This window comes from Haemaphysalis longicornis, unplaced genomic scaffold, assembly GCF_048455015.1.
Source record: "Haemaphysalis longicornis isolate Haplotype H1 unplaced genomic scaffold, Haemaphysalis longicornis Haplotype H1 scaffold_6, whole genome shotgun sequence".
In the NCBI taxonomy this organism is placed as follows: Eukaryota; Metazoa; Arthropoda; class Arachnida; order Ixodida; family Ixodidae; genus Haemaphysalis; species Haemaphysalis longicornis.
In genome coordinates, this window is record NW_027526407.1 from 211,492,469 (window position 1) to 211,519,679 (window position 27,211).

The following is a 27,211-nucleotide window of genomic DNA, read 5'->3' on the forward strand; positions in this document are numbered from 1 at the left end:
GCGAAAAAGGCTGGTTTCAATTAGATTTTTTTTTAAAACCTTATCTGAGAAGAAAAGGATAGATTTGGGGCGATAATTATGCATAAACCCCGCGAGACCTTTTTGGAGTAAAGGAATATTGTTCGATACTTCAAATTCTTCTATAAATAATACGTATTTAAAGATTAAACGCGTATTTAGCCGTACCACTACTTCAGCCGTAAAAAATAAACACGCGAAATACGCAAGAAATAAAACAAGTGCCGGAAAACAATGAAAATGCGGGAAAGACACGCCGAAATATATATCCAGGCTCTTGCCCGTAACGCCCAGCTGCGACAATGCTGAACGCAACTAGCTGCAGATCATTTGAACGGCTGATCGGCTGAAAGGGTCCCCCTTCCGCCGTGTTGCGACGTTCAGCCGTAACGCACATTTAGCCGTAGTGAGACTCTCCGCCGTGTTGCGACGTTCAGCCGTAACACACTTTTAGCCGTAGTGATACTCTCCGCCGTGTTGCGACGTTCAGCCGTAACGCACTTTCAGCCGTAGTGAGACTCTCCGCCATGTTGCGACGTTCAGCCGTAATGCACTTTCAGCCGTAGTGAGACTCTCCGCCGTGTTGCGACGTTCAGCCGTAATGCACTCTTAGCCGTAATGCGACTGTCCGCCGTAGTGAGATAGAACCGAAACGTCACACGTGTCTGTTTTCGTCCGGCCCCTTGTTACAACGGTAGTCGGCCAGAACCATCTTACGAGCTAAAAACCGACAGGCACCTAGAAAGAAGTAGACGGGACACTAAAAAGAAGTAGACGGGACTCTCGTTTTATATACACGCGAATGTATATAAAATGAGAAAGACAACAAAATTGATGTTTCTCCATACCTCTCGCCACGATGACCACGGATCAAGAATGTAAATCACTTGGTGCCTTCGTTGAAAATTCACTGTGAAATCAGCTTCGCGGGTCACCCACCTTCACTGAATGGAATTCATGACATTTCAAACTCGACATTATTATAAACGAATTAACATAAAACGTTCTGTTTGATGCAGAATCACCTGGCTCGCGAGGTCACCGCTTGGCAGAATCTTCAGCGCACCAGGAAATCGAGAGCCTGAAGACGTTGCTCGAAAGACTCTGGGCGCACTTCCAGGATCAACAGAAAAGGTGACACTGTTAAACATATGCCCATAAAATGTTCGCTGTTCCAAATGCCCCATTCTTTATTATACGCCGTGTCTCGTCTTGGACGCCTGCAGATAAGGGTAAGGGTGCACCATGGTAAACTGTATATAATAGTAATTTCGCAAATACATTTCACACCGGGTAGCCGTTAAACTTAACTAAACCAAAATTACAGTGACAAAAATGATAATACATCTCCATGGTTCGGTCGGACAATGCATAGCTTCTATTTATGGAATCGCACGCTGGCGGTTGTCGCTGATGGATAAAATGAGCCTTCATGTTGTGCCTAGCGCGTTTTCACTTCCGCGAGCGCCAACATACCATAGGGTATGTTGGTGCTCAAGACCAAGCAAAATAGGAGGCGCCGGCAAATAGAAAAAAGGCGAAGTGGTCAGATCCAACCGCAGCCTTGCACACACCAACGCTGCCGAAACCACTCAGTGCAGTGGCGTCCCCGTCGACTGTGTGACCGCATCGTCCAGGTCAGCGGGGGCTACCATCAAGTGGCGGCGCTGAAGTGATTTTCCTTTCTGCAGGTCCCTTTGTTCATGCCCCCTCTGTGTTCCCACAGGAGGCACCCGTGCTCGCAAATGCCCCCGAAAAGAACGCGTCCGTCGACAGAAAACCGGGGATGGGCAGACAGGCCGGGAGAGGGGGAGAGAGTGCGGGGTCGGCGGTGCGTTTGAGCCGAGGTTGCAGCTGCAAGGGGTACACGCGAAACGGGGGAAACAGCGTGGTGTCGAACGTGACACAACCGCTCCGCCGTTGATCACATCGGCAAGGGGCAGTAGTTTTGTGCACTCCTCTGAACTGCGCCACGGTCAACCGTGTTTTGTTTTGTGAATATGTGCACTCGAACGAAAGCGAAAGAGGTTCGCTGGGTAATCCCAATTCTTCGGCACATTAATCCTTCAAATATAGATCGTGGCTTTCGGCCACGGATTTTCGTTTTCGCTGAAGGTTGTGGCGACCAACGTAATGGCAGTTAACGGAACACCTCTGGGCTCGGTCATTCCCTTGTCATCAGTGACATGTATCAACGGTGGAGTATTTGCGAATATATTTCCAGTGTGCTGAAATCGGCCTAAGGGCAAACATTGAAGGAGTGCAATGTTCACTAAATTGTGATTGCATTTACGTGATTGAAATGGTGTGGAAGGGTAATGTAATGTTTCAGAAGAGAGTAGCTAAAAGTGAACTGGCTCCGAAAGGGCGCCAAAAAATTGCCGACACAAATCGAGCCGGTTTTCACCAAGACACACTCCGCATAAAACAGTTACAAACTGGTTCGAACTTTTCGGGGAATGTTGCTCTGGTTATAAGTCCAGAACCTAAAAGCAGGCATTATACAGCTGATTGAGGGCTCCCCTTCAAAAGAGCTTATCGCAGTGTACCGAAGAAGGTCTTTCACCAGAGGGATTCGAAATAGCAAATGGGTGCGACAGAGGTTTGAGTGAGACATCTAATTTACCAAAGGTGCTGTGAACGCGAAACACGATAAAAGGAGGTTCATCCTTTAAGTAGACACTGCCAAAAGACAATTCCATTTAAATGTTCCTGTCACTCTGGGGTCCTTTTCGGTCTGCCGCTATCTGTCAACTGGTTACTTCCTAACCATTTCTCCGTTCTATTTATCCCATTTGTACCTCCCAGCTGAGGAGGTAGGAGCTGTGGAGTGGAAGTAAACGGGAGGGGAATAGTGCGAGGAAATATACCCGGCAAATTAAAGGAGGAAGAAATGGGGGAAGTTGAGAACCGGGTTGTGTTTTTTTCACTAGGTTCTGTTGATGGTTGCATAAACTTGCTGAGTGCTTCACTTGTAAAATATGCATTTCTTTCAGATCTGAAAGAAATTAGCGTGAATTGAGTACTATAATTCAAATCGGAAACATTTTACAGGAACTGATAGCCCAAAAAAAGTTAGTGGCATAACGATTCAGGTGAAAATTGTGCCAGATCACCCGCTCTACCGTGGGAAAGCGGACGATAGTAACCACGGTATCTGGTGAGCCACATTTGTCAAAGGGTTTTGTTGGTTGAAATTTATTAAATCACACAAGCAACATCTTCATGCTCGCCCGAGTAGATTTCTTCAAGCAATCTCGCGGCGTGGTTGTGCGCGCCTCAGCACAAAAATTCTGCCGTGCCCTCTCCTCGCATCATCATCAATCACAAGCGCAGGGGCTTCGGCCATACCCCTTGAAATCGTCGGTGCAGTCTGCCGGTCGAGCGGCGGGTAGCAGACGGCGCGTCTGTAGCAGACGACAAGACAAACGCCGTCAAAGATGAACTCGCTATATACTCTACGTCTAAACCGAACTTTCTGGACATGTGCTGACGCGTACGGTTTCATAAGTCGAAAGAAAATTTTACCCAGCCCTCTTCCTAGCGCGGGAATCGCAGCACGCGTGGAGTGAAAACAAACCCGCCCGCATCTTCCCACGGGGGGAACTCGAGTAAATGCGTCGCAGAGTGGTGGGGGTATCGCGTGAATGTTGCGTAATTGGGTATGGTTTGGGAATGCTTAATTGTTATTTCGTATTTATTATTCTTATTTATTGAATGAAGGAGAAGCGAAGGCAAGGAGTGTAAAGTCTGTCTTTATTGCTTGGTGCCGTCAAGCAAAGCGTCAAATCAAGCGAAAGCCAAGCAAAGACGCCATTGACTGAATTCCGAACGCGCGCTCCGCCGCTTGTACAGGGGAGTGAAACTTCCTATACCTTGCATGGGACGCGATATTCGCTCGCAGCGCCGGACAAACCCCTGGTGTTTGGGGGCGGTACTAAAAACATGGCGGCGCGTTGCAGACATGCACTGGGAGACGCCATCTTAATGAGAACTGAAAAGCCGAGCGGGGGGGAGGGGGGGGGCAATTTAGCGCAAAATTCATTTGGGACGCACATGCAAGGTAAATTGAGCGAGTGGAATATATTCAGATGGCCAGCGCACGACCTTGTTCCTGTTGCGCAACCCGGCACATTATCAAAAGAGCAATTGTTTTGTCCTGAATGATCAAGTTTTGCGCATCCACTTCTTTTTGCACCACTTATTATAAGTACGACGTTGTTTGGTTTATTAGTACACAAAATCTAGACAAGAATAAAGAGTACAGTTATTTTAATTTTTATTGCCTACATGTACCATTCATACAGTAAAAACAACACTTGGATATTTTACGCTTTTAGTCGCAAACAAAAGTGTATGGCACATGGCCGCATGCTAATAACTAGGTATCCAGCCAGTGCATTATGTCCCCAGTGTCTTGTCTGTCCAAGGTCCGCGTAATCTCTGCTGGTGAAATGGGCAGGACACAGCCGGTAGCTGCTGTAGTTCTGTCCAGGTAGTGAATGAGCCAGGTCCTGCCTTCTCGCACACTGGAGCCAAACGCGAGATCTGGAACATCAGCAAGCACGTTTGTATATTTGGGTTAGAATGAATACTAGTTTAATGCTGCTTTCAGGCGCACATAGTTTTGAGTGAAAACTGGACTCTGTATTCGAAATAAACGCGATATGATATATTCGGAATCTTTCTTTCTTAAATTGATTTTGGCTACAAAGACGACTTGTGACAACACCAATTGTAAAGGCAAATTTTAAATTAAAATCAGCCTTTATTATTAAAAGACGCAAATACGTTTTTCTATTTGTGCGACCATAATGTTCGGTGAGAACGACCCACCTTTCCTCCTAATCCAAAATACATTTCTGCAGACAAAAGCAGCCATCCCACACCACAATCGCTAAGCAGCAATTATTCGTGCATATATACTTTCGCGTACTATGTATTCCTCAGGTATTTCTCGGGCCCTGCAGTAAACCGGTTATCAAAACCTTATTTAAGAGCCTCTAATAAATTACCAGCAAAGATTAAGCCTGCATTGTCTAATTATTTATCGGCTTATAGCTGTAACTGCGTTTTTGTGAATATATCGTTCTTCTACTTAAAGCTGAAACTCGAACCACGAAACTGAAGCGTAAAGATATAAATTATAAGTGGCGGAATTATAGTTATGATTGTATTATAAACATATACAGTAATTGCTTAGTTTGTATATTTATTGCTACAAATTCATTCTGCTATATTCTGTTGATTCACATGAAGAGAAATTGCAGGCTGCACAATTGAAACGCAATAAAATCATTTATGAAGTCACTACTTAGTTAAAATAGTAATAACAACACGATATGAACCTACGGACCCACCCTTTGAGCCTTAAAGGAGTACTGACACGAAATTTTTATGTTACGTTTTTTTCGCTGCTATGCGTGCCTACCAGCCCACTAATCATAGAATGACAGATTAGACGGTCGAGCGCAGCGTAAACATTCATTTACGGCGTCGTTTATTCGTGCCAGTTTCGGTTTCGACAAAAAAACGCCGAGCGGCCGCCATGACAGCATGTATGACATGGCGTCACCATTCTTGCCGTATCGCTGCCTCTCTGGAAGCGCGCGCTAGCGAGCGCACGCGCGCGCCCAGACCGGCCGAGGTCTTCGCCGTCCCCACAGGCCCGGGCAGCATGACGTCAGTCCCAAAACCATGACGTGTACACACGCCCGAGCAGCGCGTGCCAACCACAGCCAGCGCGTCAGCTTCGTCACGGGAGCCCCGACGTCGGCAGTTTGGGGCACGTAGCAGATGATGTCACGTCGGCCCGCTCTGGGCTTTCTCGTGCGGGCGAAGATTAAAATGGATTTTAAATATGTTTCGCTGAACGGTTGCTGTTGAAACTTGCTGGGAGATATCTCCTGATAAAAAGGAAGCATTTTACATAGTTATCTCAGCTTTGAAATTTCGTGTCAGTACTCCTTTAAGTTTAGGGAGATGCCTTCATGCAGCTGTAGACATAAATAGGCTGATAATAATAACGATAACAACAATACTGACAATAATTATAATATTCACAATAATAATATTATAATAACAGCAACAACGCAGGCAATCAAAATCTAATAAAAAGAGTACGGATAGGCTCACACTGTTCCATTAGTTATTTTATATGTTGCCTCATATACATTTTCCTGCATACTGTGCATTCACTTGCGCTAAAATGCAAAACACACGATCGAAACGCATTGAATCAATAACGCACGTACAAACAAACGTGTGTAGCTAATGTAGGCATTGGATTAATTACCAGATGCTCTGCCGCGCATTTCATGCGTAATTCAAAAGTCAAAGAAGAAAATCAGAATGTAATAAACAAATAGTGCACGTGTATGCTCACTTAAATTATAAAGGTACTGCTGCAAGCGCATCCTGCTATCTCGTGTAAGCGTAGACAAGCAAAACGAGCAGCATGCAGATCGTACCTTTCGTCCGCCGGAATCCAAAAGAATGTTATGCGGCCTGGCGTGAAGAGTTTTGACACCATTGAGTACAGCACGATCTGTGATGACGGCGCGAATCCATTCATGCGTCTGTTTCAATGAAACGAACTTTAGGGTAGTAGAAACGGCCCTCGGAACACCGTGGATCGTAGCATACCTGTGGGCGCGACAAGAAACGCCCCTTTTCAGCGGTGCGAAGTAGAAAGGCGCGGTTCTCGTTTTCCACTCGGGGTGGCGCTCGTATTTTCGCTGTCTCTAACTGCAACTTTTAAGTTCACTTGCATATTGAAAACTTCGTAATTAATAAGTAACCTGGTAATTAGTATAAAATTCAACAACAACGTTCATTTGTGCTCGTATGTAGTACAGCCCCCAAACGTTAGGATCGCTGCAGTCACGGGACAGAAAAACAGCGGAGTTTCATCCCCCTGGCTTATATAGACACCGCCCGAGTTCGAGGGAGAGGAGTACGGGGGAGAGACGCGCATGCGCACACTTCCGTACACAAGCGCGCGAACTTTCCACGCACCCACCACGCCGTTATCACGTGTACACGCCCCGCCGCCGCCGCCGCCGTTACTGTTGAGCGCGACGCAGCGCACGGGTAGCTACGACGCATGCGCGCACAGATGCGCTCCCCCGCACCGCCGCAGCTGTTGTTGAGAGTGACGGAGCGCACGGGGTACACGCGCTCCTCCCGCACCGCCGCACCTGTTGTTGAGAGCGAGGAGGGTACGGGGGAGAGACGCGCACCTGCGCCTCGACGCGACGCGCATGCGCAGTGAGCGTGTGGACGGCGCCGACAACATCGACGAGTGACATCGCGAGCCTAAGAAATGCTCCGCATTTAGAAAGCACGCGCCCAAGCGGCGGCCGCCCCCGCGTACTCCCGCGGAGGGGAGAGTGCAGCGCCCTCCGACGATCGTTCCGTAGCCTATAACGAACCAGCAGCTGGTGGATGCCGGACGCCACAATCTCCTACGCCGAGACGCCGAGTACCACCCCGGGGATCGTGTGTGGGTGTGGACTCCCATCCGACGACGCGGACTCAGTGAGAAGCTTCAGCGACGGTATTTCGGAGCATACCAGATTCTACGACGTGTTGGCGCACTTAACTACGAAGTGATCCCCGATGTCGTACACGTGGTTCGCCTCAAACCTTACTGCGCAAGATGATGGACTTTTTTGTTGTTATTGTTGTTGTTTGTTCAGACTGTCATTTTATTTTAGCATCGGGTCGATGCACTCTTAGAGGGGGGGGGGGGGTAATGTCGTAAACCGTGCTTTCGGTTTGTTTATTTGTTTTGCTTTTACTCTGTTCCAAGGGATGCGCGTGTCCCATTCTTTCTTTCTGTGCCGCATGTGGTATCTCTTCTGATAGGGAGAGCATTCCGAACTAACGTGAACCGCCTAGACTAATCTTCTTGGATCTACAATGTTCTAGATGTGAATTGACGGTTCAAGAACCACGCGTGCCGAATGATAAAAAGCCTGCAGAGCAGACACCGGCCTATTCGACTCGACGACGCTAGCCTACGGAAGTCAGTTTGTTGACTGCTGCTTCGCCGCTACTGTATTCTTTGAGTTGTTAGGGGAGCACAAGCTCGCTCCAATAAACTGGTTTTTCCTAGAAGACGACTGTGTCATCTTTGACTTCGTGACAATATGAAAGATAGCATAAATTGTGAAAACGTTGGCTTGCCTTACTTCAGTATTTCCTGTTCGATGTATAATTCTGCTTGCATAGAGCACAAACTCTCATATATTAAGCGATGCCATTACATTTGCATCATTCGTGTTGTGATACCGTGTGAATGATTATACGCTTTCTTTGCTGAGAGAGAGAGAGAGGGGGGGGGGCTCTGTAATGTAGGCCGCGTAACCGGAGCAGAACTTTTGTATCCAAGCACTATTGGTCCAGGGCCCAAGAAAATGACAGAGTCCGAGCCCTCTTCCATGGTGCGCACGAGACAGGGAGCTCTCTGCAGTATTTCGCGCAGCATCGAATCGAGGGCAGATGCGCAATAAGTGATTTACGGTCTCACGCACAGCGCAAGTACGGCTCAGGAGGTAATCGTTCCAACCTATCTTAAACTCAAAACTCCGAGCAAACGCTACGTTCAGGCGCACTCGGTGCAACACTCCTTCACACCGCTTGCTGAGGCCGCGTGGAAAGCGGAAGTCACGATCAATAGACCGCCGTGGTGGATGCCTGCGGTGAGGGTCCCGCCACTCGAGAATTAGGGAGTCCATCCACTTGCGAGGATAAGGACGTTGCTGTCCTCTCCGGAGAGAGGAAGCTGGGTCGTGTTGCTCAGCAAGTGGCCCGCGCTGGCGGCTGCGTCGGATCTAATATTGCCTTGTAAGCCCGAGTGACGAGGCAGCCACTGAAGAATGACCTACTTGCATTGCTATTGTGTGAATTTCGGCAATTTCACATGAACGCTGCGGATCTCAGATGCAGTAATTATAAGAAGCCCATAGGTATATTATTCCAGCTGTACACTGTGGAGTCCATAAAGCCCGTTCTACATGATTCGATTTTCCCTGCGAATCCGCACACGCGGCACCGCTCGTGCGGCAAAACGACCTTTTTTTCGTTGCTGCGGCAAAGTGCCATATGTTGAACGGTCGAGCATACCCCGCGAACGCCGCTCGGGCGACGTGGACGGGTCGGATGTGCGGCCAATAGGAACAGAGCTAGGTGAACGTCACGGCATCCTCACCTGCACGTTTAGCAACCCGATGGCATTGCTTGCATGCGCGCGGCAGTGCAAGGCAACATGGGATGGGCATCCTTCGAAGTGAGAGAAGCACAGAGCAAAATATGTTTTGAACAACGACTTAAAAATATTGATGACCAGAGATGGGCGGCCAAAGTGTTACGGTATGTTTACATGAAAAGCGTGGACACACAGTGGAGGAAAAGAACCCGAAGGCGCAGGACAAAGTATATGAAACCTGGAAGTGCAGGGGAAACAACCAAGGCAATAAAAAATACATGTGAAAGGAACAGAGACAACGACCCGGAAAAAGAGGATGGACGCGAAGAATTCCTTAGATATCTACAGGATCGGGAAGCAGGAGGTCACAAGGGAAAAATTATTCGATAATACCAAAGGGAGGGCATTGCTTTTTGAAGCCCGGGCGGGTTGCTTGCGGACAAAAACGCTTATCCGCGAGCCGATACAGGAAGAACTATGCGCAGGCTGCGGAAAGGAGCCACAAACCATGCGACATATTGTAACGGAGTGCAAAAGTATCCGTCCAGTCCTCATGAGGGAGCCATCGAGCTCTCGAAGGCCCTTGGCTTTAAGGTTAGCAGAAAAGTGAACTGGACAAAAGTAGAGGTTAGTAAAAGAAGGTTAGAATGTTGGTAGGAAAAGAGCAGAGAACAATCTGGGAAGACATCTGAACAAAGACGTCAGACTAGCGCAAAAATTTCGTAGAAGTATTTTCTTTTTGTTTCGATATTATTTTTTTATTTATTTATTTTTTGGCGGCTGTGCAACTCCACCCCGTTACAAAGGGGAAGCCGCTAAGCATCATCATCGGTGTAAGCTCGGGTGCACCGAACCAAACGCACGTGCGTTCACAGCACAATGTCGCGCGCCGTTTTCATCGACTGCTTAATCGGTATCCGCGCAAGTGGCGGGCATCACCGAAGGAAACAAGTACAGGAGAGCTGAAGAAGAACCGGCCGAGGTAATCCGAGGCGCGTACAACGAGCGAACGCAGGGTTGCTTGCTGTGTTTTTCTTCTCTGCTATGTGTGCGGATATTGATAAATAATATGCGATTGTTGTATGAAAGCGCAGATAAACTCATATTTATTGCAAAACTGTTGTAAACAACTTGCGCAGAAAGTAAAATAAAACCGTTTTTTTTATTGATTGATTGATTGTGGTGTTTAACGCGCCGACGCAACGCAGGCGATGAGGCGCGCCGTAGTGGAGGGCTCCGGATTAATTTTGACCACCTGGGGATCTTTAACGTGCGCCGAAATTGCTCGGCGCTCGGCCGCCGCGGCCGGGAATCGAACCCGCGACCTCGTGCTCAGCAGCGCAACGCCTTAGCCACTGAGCCACCGCGGCGGGTAAAACCGTTTTTTTAATAACAACAAGCCTTGCTCGCGGCAGACTTAAATCAGTCCGCAAACAATCTGCCTCTGAAATGCGAAGATCGTGACGTTCGCAGGCCATGTAGACGACATTTCCAGACATTGCGAACTGCGCAAGGACGAATGTTAGTTCCACCGAATTTGCAGACGAGAAACGCACCATGTAGAACGGGCGTAGGGCGTCCAGGCTAGTTTTGAGCCATAGCACTATAGAAGTTTTGCAGCCTGTGTAGGCATACGCAAGCACAGCATGTTGCCTTGTGTGACCTGTTTTTAAATTGGAAATTATTCAATATGCACCTGCGCACCGCACTTGATGGGCTACGTTGTTTTCCGACAATTCTAATAAATGTTGGTTTACCCTGATCGCATTTGCTATTCCGTCTTTCAATGCTGGAGTAAAAACAAGCCAACATTGGGAACCCGGGTCTCTCTCCCTTTCTTTCACTTGCTCATTCACTCTCACTCTCGCTAGGTCTTGCTCGCTCGCTCGCTCGCTCGCTCGCTCACTAATCACGCGCTCACCCACACGTAATGGTTTTGTTGGTTTTTCTTATCAGGTGCGAGGCAAAAGACGGCGAGCTTCTCAATGTCAAATTGGAGATCCAAAGACGGGCAGAAGAGCAGGAACATGCATTGAGGGAACTCAAGATTGAGAACAATGCCACGGTTCCTGTGGGAAAGCTTGAAAACCTCCTGTCGCATCTGACTGAACGCAAAACACGTGACCAGGCGACTCAGCCAGACCAGGTAAGCTGGAGCGGTTACTCGCAACCATGCAGCTGTAAAGACATTCCAGAAAGATATTGGTGTAGTTGCGTTGTTACTGCGATACGGTAAACTCTTTCCAGGGCGCGTAATTGGGGTGCATGAAGATTGGCCATTGGAAATTGGGAATGAATGTTATGAATCTTGGGTGGTATACTCATAACATGTGTTTGGTATGCGCCTACTGAATAAAGCTTGACGGTAAGCCATATCATTTTTTTTTGCTTTTGACTGTTGGGGGGACCGAGTACTTACAGTTGCGGGGCCTAGCTGGTTATGTTTCAGACACAATTGACGTATGACTTCTTCGAACTGTGACCAACATGTGGGCAGACTCGGGCCATCTGACTCCGCAACACCACTGGATTAGGTATCAGACAGTGTGCCAAGATTTAGCGAGACCCATCTGCAGCTCCATGCCTTCGCACGCGCTGTCCCAGTCCTGGCGGGTGAGATGATTCGCGTAGCTTCAATTCCTTTGTTCAGGAATCTAGTCTTCTGCGTAAGCTACGATTGTTCTTCTGCTTTCTGAGCCGTCTCTGCAGATCATTCTTGGCTTCATGTGCGGGAGCCTGCTGTCCGACGTTTTCAGTGCTTCCGCGGGGACGCTTTTAGAGGCTGTTTCTGCGCATTTATGTCTATCCTTAGTCCTCGATGTCTTCAATTTCGCTGCTCAAGTTCTCTGATCCTCTGATATCACGGAAAGAATCCCATTCTGTTATTTTGATCTTGTTACCCTTTAATTTGGAAGGACCGGCCTTCACAGTGGTAGCTACGATATAGTGATCGCTTCCCAAATTTTCTTGAGTGTTTGGCCAATCAGGATCCGGCATCTTCTTGACGAAGGTTAGGTCGTGAGTGGTGTCACGGCATACGCTGTTACCCACCCAGTGGGATGAGCGGGATCGGTCACCAGATTGAGACCCTGCTGCTGTGCGTGCATCCAGAGAGAGAGAGAGAGAGAGAGAACACTTTATTGGCTGAGGAAGCGACCAAAGAGAATTGAAGTCCTTATGTTGGCGACGGGTAAGGGCTGAACGTCCACCCCACCAGGACGTCTTCTCCTTGAGTTAGGTGGGCGAGCTCGTGGTGACCGTAGGCCGATGCCTTTCGGCGACCTCTTCCGCCCTCTTGACCAGGCGTACCTGTAGGTCCGGGTCGGGGCTGCGAAGCGAGGCCTCCCACCTCTCCTCAGAAGGGATTTCGGGGAAAGGGTCCTGGGGGCATGCCCAGATGATGTGGGCCAGGTTGGCATGAGCGCCACATAAGGGGCACGCCGAGGTTGGGTAAAGGCTGGGGTGGATATGCGTCATAACGGCCGGATTGGGGAAGACTCCCGTCTGGAGTTGGCGCCAGACGTGGCTTTGTTCTAATGTCAGGGATTTGTCCGCCCGAGGATAGATCCGGCGGGAGAGGAGGTAGTAGGTGGTAATATCGTGAAAACCGATCAGACGGTCCCGCGCGGACCGGGCTCCGTGGTAAGGATACGGGTTCGGCCCTGCCCGGATAGTAAATCCTCGGGCTAGGTCATGGGCCACCTCGTTTCCCTCGAGCCCAGAATGCGCGGGGGTCCAGATCAGTCGTACTGGGGATTGCGGGGGGTTCCTGAGCAAAATTTTGAGCGCCGTTGGGGATATGCGTCCAGCGGCAAAATTTTGGAGAGCGGTTTTAGAATCCGTAATGATTGTTGCGGGGGTAGGGTTGAGTGAAAGGGCCAGCGCTATCGCCGCCTCTTCCGCCGGTTCTGGGATGGGCGTCCGGACTGTAATGGAATCAATGATGCTGGTTTGGGGGTAATTGCAAACAGCGATTGCGGTGAAAGCCTCATGGTGCCTGTATTCCGCTGCATCTACGTACACTACTAACGGGTCGTTTTTGTATTTCTTGTGCAGGGCGCGGGCTCGTTGTTCCCTCCGATCAGTGTGGTACGTGGGATTCATGTTGCGGGGAAGTGGTTTGGCTATGATGTTAGCGTGAATATTATGGGGAATAGTTGTTGCATCCTTATATAGGGTGTGGTATCCTATTCCTAGGTTTTGGAGGATGTGTCTTCCTGTGGGACTGCGAGCGAGGCGTTCGTATTGTCCCATCAGGTGCGCTTCGACAAGTTCGCTGGCCTTACTGTGAAGGCCTAACCCTTCCAGTCTGGCAGTTGACGTGCCGGGGGGGAGGCGTAGCGCCGCCTTGTAGGCGCGTCTAATGAGGACGTCTATTTTGTCCGTTTCTACCGTTGTAAGCTTAAGGTATGGAATGGAATAAACTATTCGGCTCACGATGAAGGCTTGGAGGAGGCGGACCCTGTCCTGCTCGGTGAGGCCCGAGTGCTTATTGGTGACTCTCTTCAGGAGACTAGTAGTTTGGTGTACATGCCGTTCTATCGTCTTGAGAAAGTTGTTATTCAGTCTGGATGATTGTATCTGAAGCCCAAGGACTTTGAGGGAAGTGACTTCTGGAATCTCTCTCCCTTCAATGTGAACTTTGATGTTGGGTCTGACTTGTTTTTTGTGGCTCGGGGGAATACATAGTAGCTCAGACTTGACCGGGGAGCAGGTCAAGCCCGCTTTCCTCGCCTCCTCCACCACCACTTCTACGCCTCTTTGAAGCGTTTCTTCGATGTGGCCATCACTCCCCCGGTTCATCCAGAGGGTGATGTCGTCTGCGTAGAGGCTATGGTAGAGGTGGGGAATCTGTGCTAGCTTTAGGGGAATATTTATTATTGCTAGATTGAAAAGTAATGGTGACAGGACGGCTCCTTGTGGCGTGCCTCGACTGCCTAGCGGGATAGTGTTAGAGACGAGGCTGTCTAGATGTATGGCGGCTGTCCGGTTCGACAAGAAGTCCTTAATGTAATTGTAAATTCTTTCGCCCGGATTGACCGATCCTAGACCCGACATTATGGCCTCGTGCGCAACGTTGTCAAATGCTTTGGTCAGGTCCAGGGCCAGTATGGCCGCCGTGTCTAGGCCACTGGGGGGTTTGATGATTTGCTCTGATAATTGTAAAAGTACATCTTGAGTTGACAGACCAGTTCTGAAGCCAATCATACTGTGGGGGAATTGTTCAGTGTCGTTCATGTATGTTGTGAGACGGGCTAAGATTACGTGCTCCATGAGTTTTCCTAAGCATGACGTCAAGGAAATGGGGCGGAGGTGTTCGATCGTGAGTGGTTTGTTTGGCTTAGGAATGAGGATAACCTTGGCATGTTTCCATGATTCCGGTATTTGCCCTGTTATCCAACATGTGTTGAGAAATGCTGTTATTGCGGTGATTGATAAGTCGTCGAGGTTTCTTAGTGCCCGGTTCGAGATCTGGTCAGGACCAGGCGCCGAGTTAGGCCTAAGTTTGCGAATTGCCAGTCGGACCTCTGCCTCGGTTATATCTCTATCCAATTCCGGATTAGGATGCCCACTGTACGGGGGCAGCGCGATTTTGGGACCTATTGGGAGGTACATGTCTCCGATTTGGGCCGTTAGTTCGTCGTCGGATCCTGAGTATGAGTGAAGGATTTTAGATATGCGGTGTTTCTGTTCTGTTTTGCTCTGATCTGGATCGAGGAGGTGTCTAAGCAGCTGCCATGTCTTCTTCATTCCAAGGTTTCCTTTCATCTCGTCGCAAATCTGGCTCCACTGGTTGCGCGCGAGAGTGATCGCGTGCGTTCTAATCTCCGTTTCCAGTCTGGCCAGTTTCAGCCGCAGTTTCCGGTTGCTCTTGTTTCGACGCCATCGTTTTTGGATCCCTCGGTATGCCTCCCAAAGGTGGTTGAGGCGGGAGTCTACCATATCGGAAGGGATTTCAGGGTCTAGGTCTTTAGTGGCTGCTTTTATGTCTGCAATTAATTGTTGCGTCCATACGTTTATGTCCTTAATGCACTCCGGACTTTCGCGTTCGTCGCCATGTGTGCTGGTGATTTGCCGGAGCGCCCTGAACTCATCCCAGTCGGTCAGAGTTTGCTGTCTAAGGTTTTGATTGAGGTTTTGATTCGGAGTCATCACAATCTCAATTATTATGTGGTCACTGCCAAGCGTTTGGTCAGTGACCCCCCATCTTAGTCTGTTTACGTGTAGGGAGAGGGTGAGATCCGGGGTAGTGTCGCGTTGTGTGCTGTTTCCGATGCGTGTAGGGGTATGCATGCCTGTTTCTAGCGTCAGATGGTGTGTCTGTATTCGTTCCCATAGGTCTCTTCCCTTTGGCTCGCATTTTGGGTATCCCCAGGCCGTGTGAGGCGCATTGAAGTCGCCAAGTATGAGCAGAGCGTGCGGGCCCACCTCCTTCCTCGTGAGAGAGAATAGTTGATTGAATCGGTCGGCTTTAGATTTAGGGGCGCTGTAGACGTTCAGTATATAAAGTCTTTGCGCTCCCCTTTTACGTGGGAGGACAGTAATTAGGTCATGGGGAATTGCAATGCTGTCGAATTGGCTCCTATAGGCCGATATATGTCTCTGTACAAGGACCGCCGTTTTGAGGTCCGTCGCACTTTGAAAGGCCTTATAACCGGGTAATTTGACTACGGCATTTGTCTCTTGCAGCGCTATAATTTCTGGGGGAGAGTCTATGCTTTGAAGGTACATCTGTAAATTATGTTTTTTGCGTTTGTACCCTCGGCAATTCCACTGCCAGACCTTAATAGGGTTGTCCTTGCTATTGTTGCTGTAAGCCATTATGTGTTTCGGGTTGAGGAATTAGATTGGGAGCAATACCGAGCCGGTTCATTATATCTTGCATGAAGGCATGCAGTTCTGATCTGTAGAGGTTCATTTCCGATCGGAAGGATTCTATGCTGTTCTGCATGATGTTGATATTTTCGTGCAGGGCACCATTGCTTTTCCCGAGAGCGACTATTTTACGTTCTAGTTCTTGTTGTTGAGGGGATTCTTCTACTGGGTTGGGGCTTTGTACGGAGGCTACCGCAATCGCTCGCTTTTTGGGTGCGGGGGAGGTAGATTCTTGGTCTGTAGAATTTGTCTGCGAGCTAGCTGCGTTTTGACTGCGGAGTTTAAGAAGTTCTTGCTTGAGGTCATTGTTTTCTCTTCTAAGGGCAGCCATTTCCGCTCTAATGTTAGCTAGCTCATTTAGTAGTTCTTTGACAGGGGTTTGAGGGATCGGGTACGAGGCGCAGGGGTGGGAGGCCCCGCCATCGAAGCTTACCGATTTTCCATTATCGGCGGTTTTCTGTGACGTGGTCGGGGGGGTGGCCCACCTCGTGGCGTTGGCTTTGGCGCTGCTGGCCGATGGGGATCTCGACTTGTGCTTCGATTGCGACCTCGACGGGGCTCTTCCTCTTACCAGGGTCTGGGTCGTGGGAGAGCTGCGTTCTGGCAGGGCGGGCCACTCTTGGTGGTTTTGAGTGCTCGGCGGAGTTCCCCTTTTCGCCTCTCCGCCCCTCGTTGTTTCTGGCGGCGGGCGTAGGGGGCGACGTGGCTTGAAGCGGTACGGGCATGCTGTGGATCCCGTGAGGTGGGCTCCTCCGCAGACGATGCACTTTGGGTTGCACGGATGTCCCTCACTGGGATTGGCGATGCCGCATTTGGGGCACCTGGTCGTTGGGTTCGGGCAGACGTCAGGCCTGTGACCTCGCTGCCAGCACTGCGTACAAGCTTCTGTCTTGTGTCGGAATGGCGTGCAGCGGTACGTGGTGTGGCCGTATCGAATCCAAAACGGAACCTTGTATCCGTCGAAGAGGATCTGAGCGGCGTCAGTGTTTCCGAGTCGCTTGACCGACAGGATGGGCAGGTCTGGGTTGAAGTCGACCACATGGCGAGTTATTTCTTCTGGAGTATCGTCTTCGGGAATTTTGAAAATAATTCCCAGCACCGTGTTGGCGGGGGCCGAGACGTGCGTGGATATTTCATACTTCTTGTTGTTGAGAACAAGGGATGTGATGCTTGCGAATTTGCGGGCTCGCATGTCGTCGGGGGTGCTGATCAGAATGTAGTTGGAATTTTGGTTCACACGAACTTGATCTCCTGGACTCAGGGGGACTGGTGCTGATTTAGAGATGGTATTGGCGATAGTTGCAGGCGCTACCGACCTTAGATCGAGGCCTCCTCGCGGTCGGAGCACGATTTTGATGTCGGTCTCCGGCAAGCGCTCCATCGGTGGACCTCGACGTGGCGGCCGGCTTTTGCGGGAATTCGGTGAAACCACCTCGGGCGTCGTGTTGGGACTTCCGGTGGTTGAGGTCCTCTTCAAGGTCAGTGCTCGCTGCTTGCGCCGAATTTCGGCCCATTCTTCGCTTGCGAAGTCCTCGGGGGGAATCTCTTCACCGTCGACAACGACCTCCATCGCTGCTGCTCGAAAGCGTTTCTCTGCGGCGGTGGGCGGCTGCGGAGCGAGCACGTGCACGTGGCGTTCGGCCACGGCGGGCTCCGGTGCACGCGCAAGTGGCTGCTATGCTCGCTCGTGAGTTCTATACTTTCATGAGAGGCCTCGCTTCAGAATTTTAAGTCGTCGTAAAATTCTTCGTGGTCCACTCACCGACTTGAGTGTAGGCTTGTTAGATGCCGCGTGTAGAGAGGAATCGCGCGGTGCCAAGTAATCCACCGGATGGCGGATTTGACCGAAGATTGGCGAGTGTAAAACGGGAGCCCATGCACAGCGCGTCAACACGGCTCGGCCACCTGGTGGCGAAATCCGTGCATCCAGAGGTTTCGTTCTTTGGCGACATCCCTACGGTGCCCCAAGCCTGGGTGAGGCGCGTTAAAGTCGTTTACTACGACGAGTGGCTGTCGTTTGACTATGTCTATAACCTTACGGAATAGGGTTCCGAACCTGTGCCTTTTCCTGGGACTACTGTATACGTTTAGAACGAAAACGCTGCCTTCCCTTCCCTTTTTGGCCGGAATAATTTCGACGAAAACGTGGTCCACGGTGGGGACCCCAGTCTCGAGTTCCACAACCGGTAAATTTCGTCTTACTAGAGTGGTGACGGGCGTCTTATTGTCCGAGGCTTTACCGTAACTTTTATATCCGGATAATTTTGCCTGTGCCCCTGTCTCCTGCAGCGCTATTACGTCCGGCGCCTCTTGCACATTGGTGTCTATGAGTTGCTGCAGGTTCCCTCGTTTTCGGCGAAACCCACGGCATTTTCATTGCCAGATCACATATTTCTCGTTACTCCGGGCGATTGTTCGAATTCTATTCTTCCTCCTTAAATTTGGCCACGTCCGCCGAAGCGGGTCTGCTGTAGGGGTTTGGGGTTTTGATCTGCCCGATATCAGCCGTGCGATAATTCCGATGGGTAACCTCTAAGGCTGTCAGCAGGGTTGATTGATTGTAGGGTTTAACGCGCCTACGCAACGTAGACGATGAGGCACGCCGTAGTGGAGGGCTCCGGATTAATTTTGACCAGCTGGGGATCTCTAACGTGCGCTGAAATCTCGTACACACGGGCGTTTTTGGTTTTCGCCTCCATCTGAAAAGCTGCCGCCGCGGCCGGGAATCGAACCCGCGACCTCGTGCTCAGCAGCGCAGCGCCTTAGCCACTGAGCTACCGTGGTGGGTATGTAAGCAGGGTTGTAAAAGTGATCTTTAATGGCGTCGGTTACCTTAAAGGTTGCAGCCGCGATCCTTCGGTCTATAGCTTCAAGCCTGCACCCAATACTGTTGTTTAATTCATGGAGCTCTTCGGAGTCGTTATGTGTTTTGGGTTTCTCACCCACCTTTCTTTCGAAAGGCGGTGAAGAACTCCGTTACTCTGCATCGCAGCTGCGACGAGTGCGGTTTCAGTTGCTGGTGCTCCTGTTCCCACCGATGTTGCAGCGGCTTGCGCAGGTTCGCATATCCGCTTTCAGCCTTACTATTTGTTCCTTTAAGATTCTGCTATCCTTGGTTACTTGCTCAAGAATTTGCTTGAGCCTTAATAGTTCATGTACTGGGGGGAAGGCCCTGACTTGTCTCGGCTAGGAGCACCGTGAAAGACCGAATCTGCCCAGATCACTGATTTGCATTGTTTCCTTGGTTCCTGTCCGAGGACTGCGAGCGGCCCCTCCTGGTCAGGGGCCTGGAGCTAGAGCACGACCGCGATTGAGTCCGCCTTGAATCCCTCCTGGTCTTTGACTTCGACCGAGAGCGATGACGCCTGGAGTTCTGCTTTGCCGCGTCCGCGAGTCAGGGAAAGGAGCTGGAGTGTTCTCCGCGCGTATGCGGTACTCGCTCGTGTCTTATTGTGTGCTCGTAGCTCGGCTCAGGTACTTCTTCCCGCGGAGCCGCTTCTCTCCTCTTCTTCTTGTCTCAATCGATGCTGTTGCTCCCATTGGTGCTTCTTGAGCAAGAACGGTGCCTTGAAACGGTTGCGACATTTTTTTGTTGCCTGTCACGTGCCCTTTGCCGCAAATGGCTCATGTAGGGTGGCACTTGTAATCTTCCAGTGGGTCTTTAATTCTGCAGCCCTGACATCATCTTTCCTTTGGGCTGGGGCAGGCGTCCGTGCGATGCTTGAGACAACCGCTGGTGGTTCGGACTTCCACCTTCTTCTTGTGCAAGAAGCGTCGATATTCCACACCGCGGTAGCACACGTAGTGCGCAACTTTGGTATCTTCGAAGATGATAATAACCGAGCTCGTCTTCCCCATTCATCTTGCCTGGAGAATCGCGGGGTTGTTCGAGTTGACCAGACTCTTCGTGATGTCTTCTTGCGTGTCTTAGTTGGGGATGTTGTGAATCACGCCTTTCGATGCGTCATCGGGTGGTGTCACATACGCTGTCATAGCGTAGGTCTGGTTCCTGATTTGAATTCTTTTGATGCTACCATACTTCTTGGCATTTTATATCGTTGGCGTACTCACGACCATGATGTTCTGTCCAGGGTGGAGGCGAAAGACGTGTTCGCTCGCCCTCTCCGTCGACACAGCGGCGGCGCGTAACCCACCGTCCTGGAGCTGTGGGTAACTTACACCCGACGTGTTCAATCCGTCATGCGGTCGAATAACTAACTATCTTGATATCTTCTCTCGGAAGCGGCGGCAGACGCGCCCTGCGCATGCCCTGCTGGTTTCGGACCCTGTGCGCCTGCTCTCGGCGGGCGCCATCCTGGTTTCGGGAGTCTCAATCGGTGAGGCAAGCCTTGGCTCGGCTATTTGAGTTGCTGGTAATCCAGCCCGCGTCGTTTTCGTAGTTTTCGGGTGAGATTGTACCACCATTCACTTCCACGACTTCCACAATACCTCGCTGCATGTCGATTGGGCGGGGCTGTGACTGCACTCCGGGCTGGAAAAGTCCCCGACGGCTCGTGTCACCGCGCAGCCAGAATACGTTCCAGTGCGCCCGAGCATGCAAAAGGCGCGGGTCGCGGCACGTGCCAGAGCGTGCCAGAACAGAGCGTTCGCCTCAGCGTGCCAGCCTTAGCCGTTGTAGGCCTCCCCCGGCCGGCTGCAAAGAAAGCCCGTAGAATTTCGGGCGATGCTGCGTCCGCCAAAGATTTGGCGTCCTCTGGGTGCGTTCATCCTGCGCTGGTCAGGAAGCGGGAGCCCATTTCGCGATGGAAAGTTGTTTTGAAGAGCTTGTACGGTGAGCAGCGCCCCCGTCGGTTGCTGCGCACTACGCACTAATGCGCTTCAGAAATCTTTTGTTAAGTTTTGGTTATTTACTGCAATAAATTGCCTCATTTCCTTCTTTATTGGCATAAGGTTTTATAAAACGCCTTAGTTCCAGCCATGCCTTAGTTCCAGCCTTTAATTATTTTTGCTAAAACATTTGGTGGCACTGGCGGCAACATCAGTTTCTGCGGGGAACACCTGTGCTCGGTGCAATTTTTCCGTCGGGAAAGGGACCCGCGCTCTGCACTGGTTCGTCTCCCGGACGAAACACCTCTATCTTGTAGGACACTTGTACTATCTTGTATTATCGTGCACTAACCTTGGCGAAATTGGTGAAGGACCCGAAGTATACTCCCATGACGGCGCGAACATAGTATCCGCTACAGTAAGAGCACAGGAAGTCAGTTAATTTCTCATCTTTTTCCTCCAGGATGTGTCCTCGTGCAAGAAGTGTGGTGCGCTGACCGAGTCACTGCGAGCACAAGCGGAGGAGCTAATCACTGCCCGGCTCAACGCGAAACAGCTCCGAAAGGTACGAACAATTCACCAGAGTTGTGTTCACCACTTGGGCCATCTTGATTGGAAATTTTTTGGTACGTTGTTCGGGCCCTGTTCTTGTGAAGCGTTCTTAAACAATTTAGGCCTAGAGAAGAGAAAAGGGCTAAGATAAATGACGGTTGAGTTTAAAAACGGGTCAGGGATCGGTGCCGGCTATACGAGTGCGGCATGTCAAGACCTTAGCGAGTTATATATGCTGGATACTTTTTAATTCATTCAGCAGCTTATGTCACCATAAGCAATGTATGAATGTAAAAATACCTATATTTTATTTTATGTACTATGCAGACATTACTCTCTGCCTAGTTTGGTAATATTAATAGAAACGGCGCTGTGTTAAGCTAGATAACTAGGAACAGGTTGAATGCGAAGACACTCCTGGGAATGCCCAGCGGTCACCTAGTGAAATTGTCTACAGCAACATGTACGAGACGCCAGTAAAACACCCGCAAATTGGCTGGAATCACTTGTGCGAAGCACGGTATTGTGCAGTAGTCCTGTAAACATACTGGATTTGCCTAATGATAACGCAGTTACGAAATGACTAGATTGAAAAACTATTCGTGTAAGTAGCGATGTTTTGAATTAATATATCTGCAGTCCACAGCGGTCAGGTACGGGGTGCAATCTCTGATTGGCTCGCGGGACAACGTAACTTAGTATTACATAGTATAGGTGACTCTGGTCGGTAGCCCATCTTCTAAGAAACACTGAATATACGATGGGGTCACGTTACTAGTTTTTATCTTCAGTATCTCCTTATGGATGGAGTCACCGTGCCAAGCAAGAGCAAAACTCACGTCTCACAATTGTGCAGGCCATGCGCGCCCCTACTGATTTTCCTGTACCCTTGTAACAGAGCCACTTCAACTTTGGCTTTACAAACCCATTCCGGAATTAAAGAAAACGCTCGTGTTATGAACGGGAACATTTAACTGACGGATTACCGAAAGTAAAAGCTTCTGAGTGGTCGCATAAATCCGAACGAGCTTTCTGTAAAAGGTAAAACGAGTGTCGTGAACGCCAGTTCGCTGCAACTTGAACTATAAAACGTCGTTGTGTTGTTTGTCATATTTTCAGGCGGGCCGGCAGCTTTGAGACAGTTCATAGCGCTAAGCGATGTATGTGCGATGTATGTGTTTGTGTTGTGTGCAGCAATAACCAAGTTTACGACGACCAGCCTTGTACAATACCATCTCATTTACAGGCAGCCTGTTTTAAAATGACTCCATTGTTGCAAGATCACAGGTACAGGCAATTTAGATCAAACAGTCAATTTGTTTTTTGGTCCTCGATTCCAAGGTGGTACCCGATAATGTATGCTAGTTCACATGCACTCTCCACCGGCGCAGATATTGGACGAAGAGCAGCTGAACGTGAGGGTCTCCGCCACGTCGCTGCGCGTCAAGGACAAGATCATCGAGGAGCTGAGGCTGGCGCTGCTCGACGCCCGGAAGGAGGAGGCGCCGTGCGACAAGAGCAAGCTCAGGAGGTCCCTGCGGGTGGCCATGCTGACCGTCAAGTCGCTGCAGGTTGGCACTGGGACTAAAGAACAACTGCGAGAGACACATAGCTATCGGGTTGCTCGTTTGGATTGGATTGCTCGAGGGGCCATTTCTCTTGGCGCAACGCGACTAGTGGCTTTTTTATTGCCTCGGCATCACTAGGGCTAAAATTTAGCCTGTTAGCGAGATTCGTGTAACAAAACAGGACGGATGGAAGCTGTGGGCAAACAGCCAGACTGGTGGCAATTCCTGCCTGGCAGACGAGTGATTAGATGGCGCTGTTCACGTGCTTGGTGCATACTACGAGGCGAATAACTCAATAGCGCGAACTGGCCTAAGTCACGTACTTTCAACTTGGCGTATAAAACACGGAAACAGCACTGGATTATATCTATTTCAGGAAAGGGTATGTCCTAATAATAGGGGGTTATGCAGTTGTAAGCTGCCTTAGGAACAGAACTTACCATCTCTAGGAATTTGTGAACCATTTCTCGAAATAAATAGGCGGTTACGAAGAGAAACAAGGAGCACATCCAGGTTAGTAACGGCTTCGAAGAGATTCGGAATAAAACAGCAGCAGCAGCAGCAACAGCAGCAACAGCAGCAACAACTAAAACAAAAAAGACGCTGCCTTGTGCTAGCTGCTCTGGCGACTCCAATAACTACGCTCAGCGGAAACTCCGGAGTCCCTGTGAACTCCGCCCTGCGGACGTATGGTTAAACAAAGAGAAAGCCAGTAAAAGAAAAGGGCCGCGTGTTGCCACTCTCCGCCCGAGTGGTGCTGCTGACGTTCGCGAGGCTTCGTCTCCCATACCGCTGCAGCTGGCGAGTGCGTCACGCAGTTCGGCAGATTGCGTAGCTGCATTCACTAGCTCAAGCTTCTTCATTCTCTTTGCGGGAGGGAATCTCGGCGCGAGATTGACTTTTTCAATATGAACACAAGTTAGCCATTTCAGCGCGAGATAAGTGATCCCTCAGAGCACGTGTCTTTACGGCATTGAATAATTATATGATTCGTATCTCCTAATATACCTTCGTAGGGACCTCGCATCATATTTTTAGAGCGCAGGCCCTACAACGTGATATGTGGCAAGGTCAGTCATCGCGTCGCAATTATCTTGCGTTACCGGAGAGCATGTGTGGCAGATGTGACGCCACGCCACGTGGCTCTCAGCGGAGAGGCTCGCTCAGAGGAGCGCTTTGAGGCTCGGAGTTTCGAGGCCCGAGGACCCGAGGCACCGAGCTGCGCTCGGTCGGGGCGTGACTAGACGAGGGATTAACGGCTGTCTGGACTGCGCTTGATCGCTCAGTCTCGCCAGGCTCTGTGCGGGCTCTTCAGATTTGTTCGCTACAAGGGTTAAATCTAAGCAATTTTTTGGAACTGCCCAGGCCCTGCTCAGGCAGAAGGAGGCCACAGTGGAACGGTACCGCGCCTGCGTGGCCAGCCTGCGGGACGAGATGCAGACGCAGTGTCAGCGCATGGCGGCCGAGGCGCGAGTCTTGCGCTCCGAACTGCTCTCCAAGGGCGCCGCACAGGTCGCCGCCGGAGGGCAGCAGCAGCAATGTGACGATCCCGGCGAGCGAACGCAGACGTTCCAGGACAAGGTGCAGTGGGCACAACTACCTCCGGTATCAATGGGGTTACTTGTTTTGCTGGCTATTGCTTAAGCTCAATCCTCGGAATTTTTAGATGGCAAGCTTTTTATTTATTTATTTATTTATTTATTTATTTATTTATTTATTTATTTATTTATTTATTTATTTATTTATTTATTTATTTATTTATTTATTTATTTATTTATTTAACGATACTGCAGGCCAGTATATTGGCCCTGGCAGGAGGGGCCACACAGTATACATACAATGTAATGAAGATTAGTAACAACAATCAAGACAATGCGAAGACCACAGCAACATTCAACCATCAACATTTACAATGTGGGACGCAAGCTCTTTCTTAAAATCGGCGGATTCAAAAACCTCTCGTGGCAAAGAATACCATTCGGACACTGTTCAGGGGGGGGGATGTGTACTTGTGTGCGTCAGTTCTGGCGAAAATTGGCGATAATGAGTATTCATGGCTATGTCCAGTTGTCCGTGAAGTTAAAGGCTTTATGCAATTAGGCAGTATTAATTTAGTTTTCCCTACAAATCAGTTATGAAGACGACTAACTTTCCCGCGAGCCTCGAGAGCCGGTACATTGTACTTATGCATCAATACAGATAGCGGATCATTCCTTCTGCACCTACCTAAAATAAATCTCATTGCCTTTCTTTGAACTCTTTCGAGCTGCATAACATCCTTCTTAAAATGGGGATCCCAAACTTCAGTAGCATACTCCAGTTTTAACCGAACGTATGTATGGTAAGCTAACATCTTAGTACTAACTGGAGCATTTTTCAGTTTTCTTTTAAGGAACCATAACGTGCGCAGGGCTGATGAAGAAATACCCAATATATTGTCACGTACCCACGAGCATGTGAACGAACTTTTAGTTTGTGACATCCCAGTCAAGGCGACGCCGACGACGAACGAGTGCTACCCAGAACGCATCATCACCAGTGTTTTGCTCTGGCAGCTCGAGTGCTTCTCGGTCAAGAGCGTTCTTCTCCGCTGCTTCTTCTATTAGCTTCTTCTATTAAAGCTCACCAACACCCCCAAAATGCGCAATTGCTGTACGCGACACTGGTAGAGGTGCGGGGTAGGACTACCCCATGCAAAGGACCCCTTCGGCCAGCCCGGAACGGCGTCGCCCTGTCCACACACCTGTCCATCGGGCTAATCGTCGCCAAGGCGGCCTGTCTCCGGAGTGCGGTTACCTTGACTTCACGGCACCTAGACGTAAAGCCCCGGAACCTCAAGTAATGGCGCAAGCACTTATTCACCAGGTAACTCTCCAACAGCCACGTACTCCGGCCATCTTTCACGGTGAGGTGTTTGAAGACGTCGAGGACTGGCTGGAGCAGTTCGAGCGGGTCGCATCGTTCAACCAGTGGGAGGCTCGTCAAAAGCTGCGGCAGGTCTATTACTCGCTCGAGCATGGTGCAAAGACGTGGTTCGAGAACCGCGAAGCGAGGTCATCTACTTGGGCCGAATTTCGCCAGGAGCTGCTTGAGTCATTCGCCAGCACCGACCGCCGTGACCACGGTCAGCGCCTTTTGGAGTCTCGCATCCAAAATCCGAAGGAGACGGTGGCGATGTTTGCAGACGACGTGGCACGCCTCTTCCGGAGAGCCGACCCTGAAATGTCAGAGCCGAAGAAACTACGGCATCTAATGCCTGGGGTGAAGGAACGACTGTTCGCTAGCCTCGTACGAAATCCACCCCGCAAAGTGAAGGAGTTCATTAAAGGAGCCATGAAGAGAAAATGCAAGTTGGTTTTATTCGAAAGATTTCGTGTTTTATAGTGCCCCCAGCGCTTGTCCGGATACAAACGGTGCTTTATTCACTGAGAAATTAAACAATTTAGGTTAACATTTTGATTTTCCCGCTCAATCGTGCGTTTTCGTGGTCCCAAATGACATCACAGGAACCGACCGCTGTGCAGCCTAGAGTACCTTCATTCACGCATCCGCCGTACAGGGTAGAGACACGTATACGCTGGCGCCACCATTTTCGGTTGCTCGCTCGCCGCCGAAGCAAGTCATTGTGTCAAAACCGCGCTAAAATTATCGCCGCAACGCGGTTTACTGAAGAATTTTGAATCATATTGTCTGTTTCGCGTTGCTAGGTCTCGTGGGAAACGAAAAGAATAACGCGTTGAGCCCGTTGGCCCAATTGCGGCGGCACGGGACCGTTCAAAGGTTGTCTCCACCCTGTACAGCGGTGTGGTTAGTTCCCGCGTTTCTTTACGTTCCGTAACCTAGATGGCGCCACCATACCGTGGCAAGCGTTTGGTTTGTTTTTGCCTGCATTTAAACCTGGCTTGTTTTTGTTCTGGGAGAAAATATTCGTTCCCTGAAACAGTGCTCGCTCGACAAATGGGGTCACGTAAGACACCGTTGCTTGCGTCAATCGGCCAGTGTCGTCTGAGACAACCCCAAGCCCCGTAGTGCTGTGCAGCTAAACCAAGCATGCTGTGCGCAGTACGAACAGCAGAACGCATCAGTACTTCTATGTTTACATGTGCTTTCGTAACTTCCACTGTTTGCTCCATCATTCTTATTGCTTTGTAAAGAATGTGCCCTAAATTTAAGCGCAAATCGCTCGTTCGTCTAGTTT

General features: G+C 49.9%; 1 protein-coding gene across 1 annotated transcript in view; it reads left to right on the forward strand.

Annotated features, from left to right (window-relative positions):
• Window positions 1-27,211, forward strand: part of LOC144143466 (uncharacterized) — a 338,543-nt gene that overhangs the window by 283,935 nt on the left and 27,397 nt on the right. The window contains exons 23-27 of the mRNA XM_077675212.1: window positions 1,038-1,152; window positions 11,186-11,375; window positions 21,357-21,458; window positions 22,837-23,016; window positions 24,379-24,594. Of these exons, the coding sequence (XP_077531338.1) occupies window positions 1,038-1,152; window positions 11,186-11,375; window positions 21,357-21,458; window positions 22,837-23,016; window positions 24,379-24,594 (803 nt within the window). The remainder of the gene's footprint in view (window positions 1-1,037; window positions 1,153-11,185; window positions 11,376-21,356; window positions 21,459-22,836; window positions 23,017-24,378; window positions 24,595-27,211) is intronic.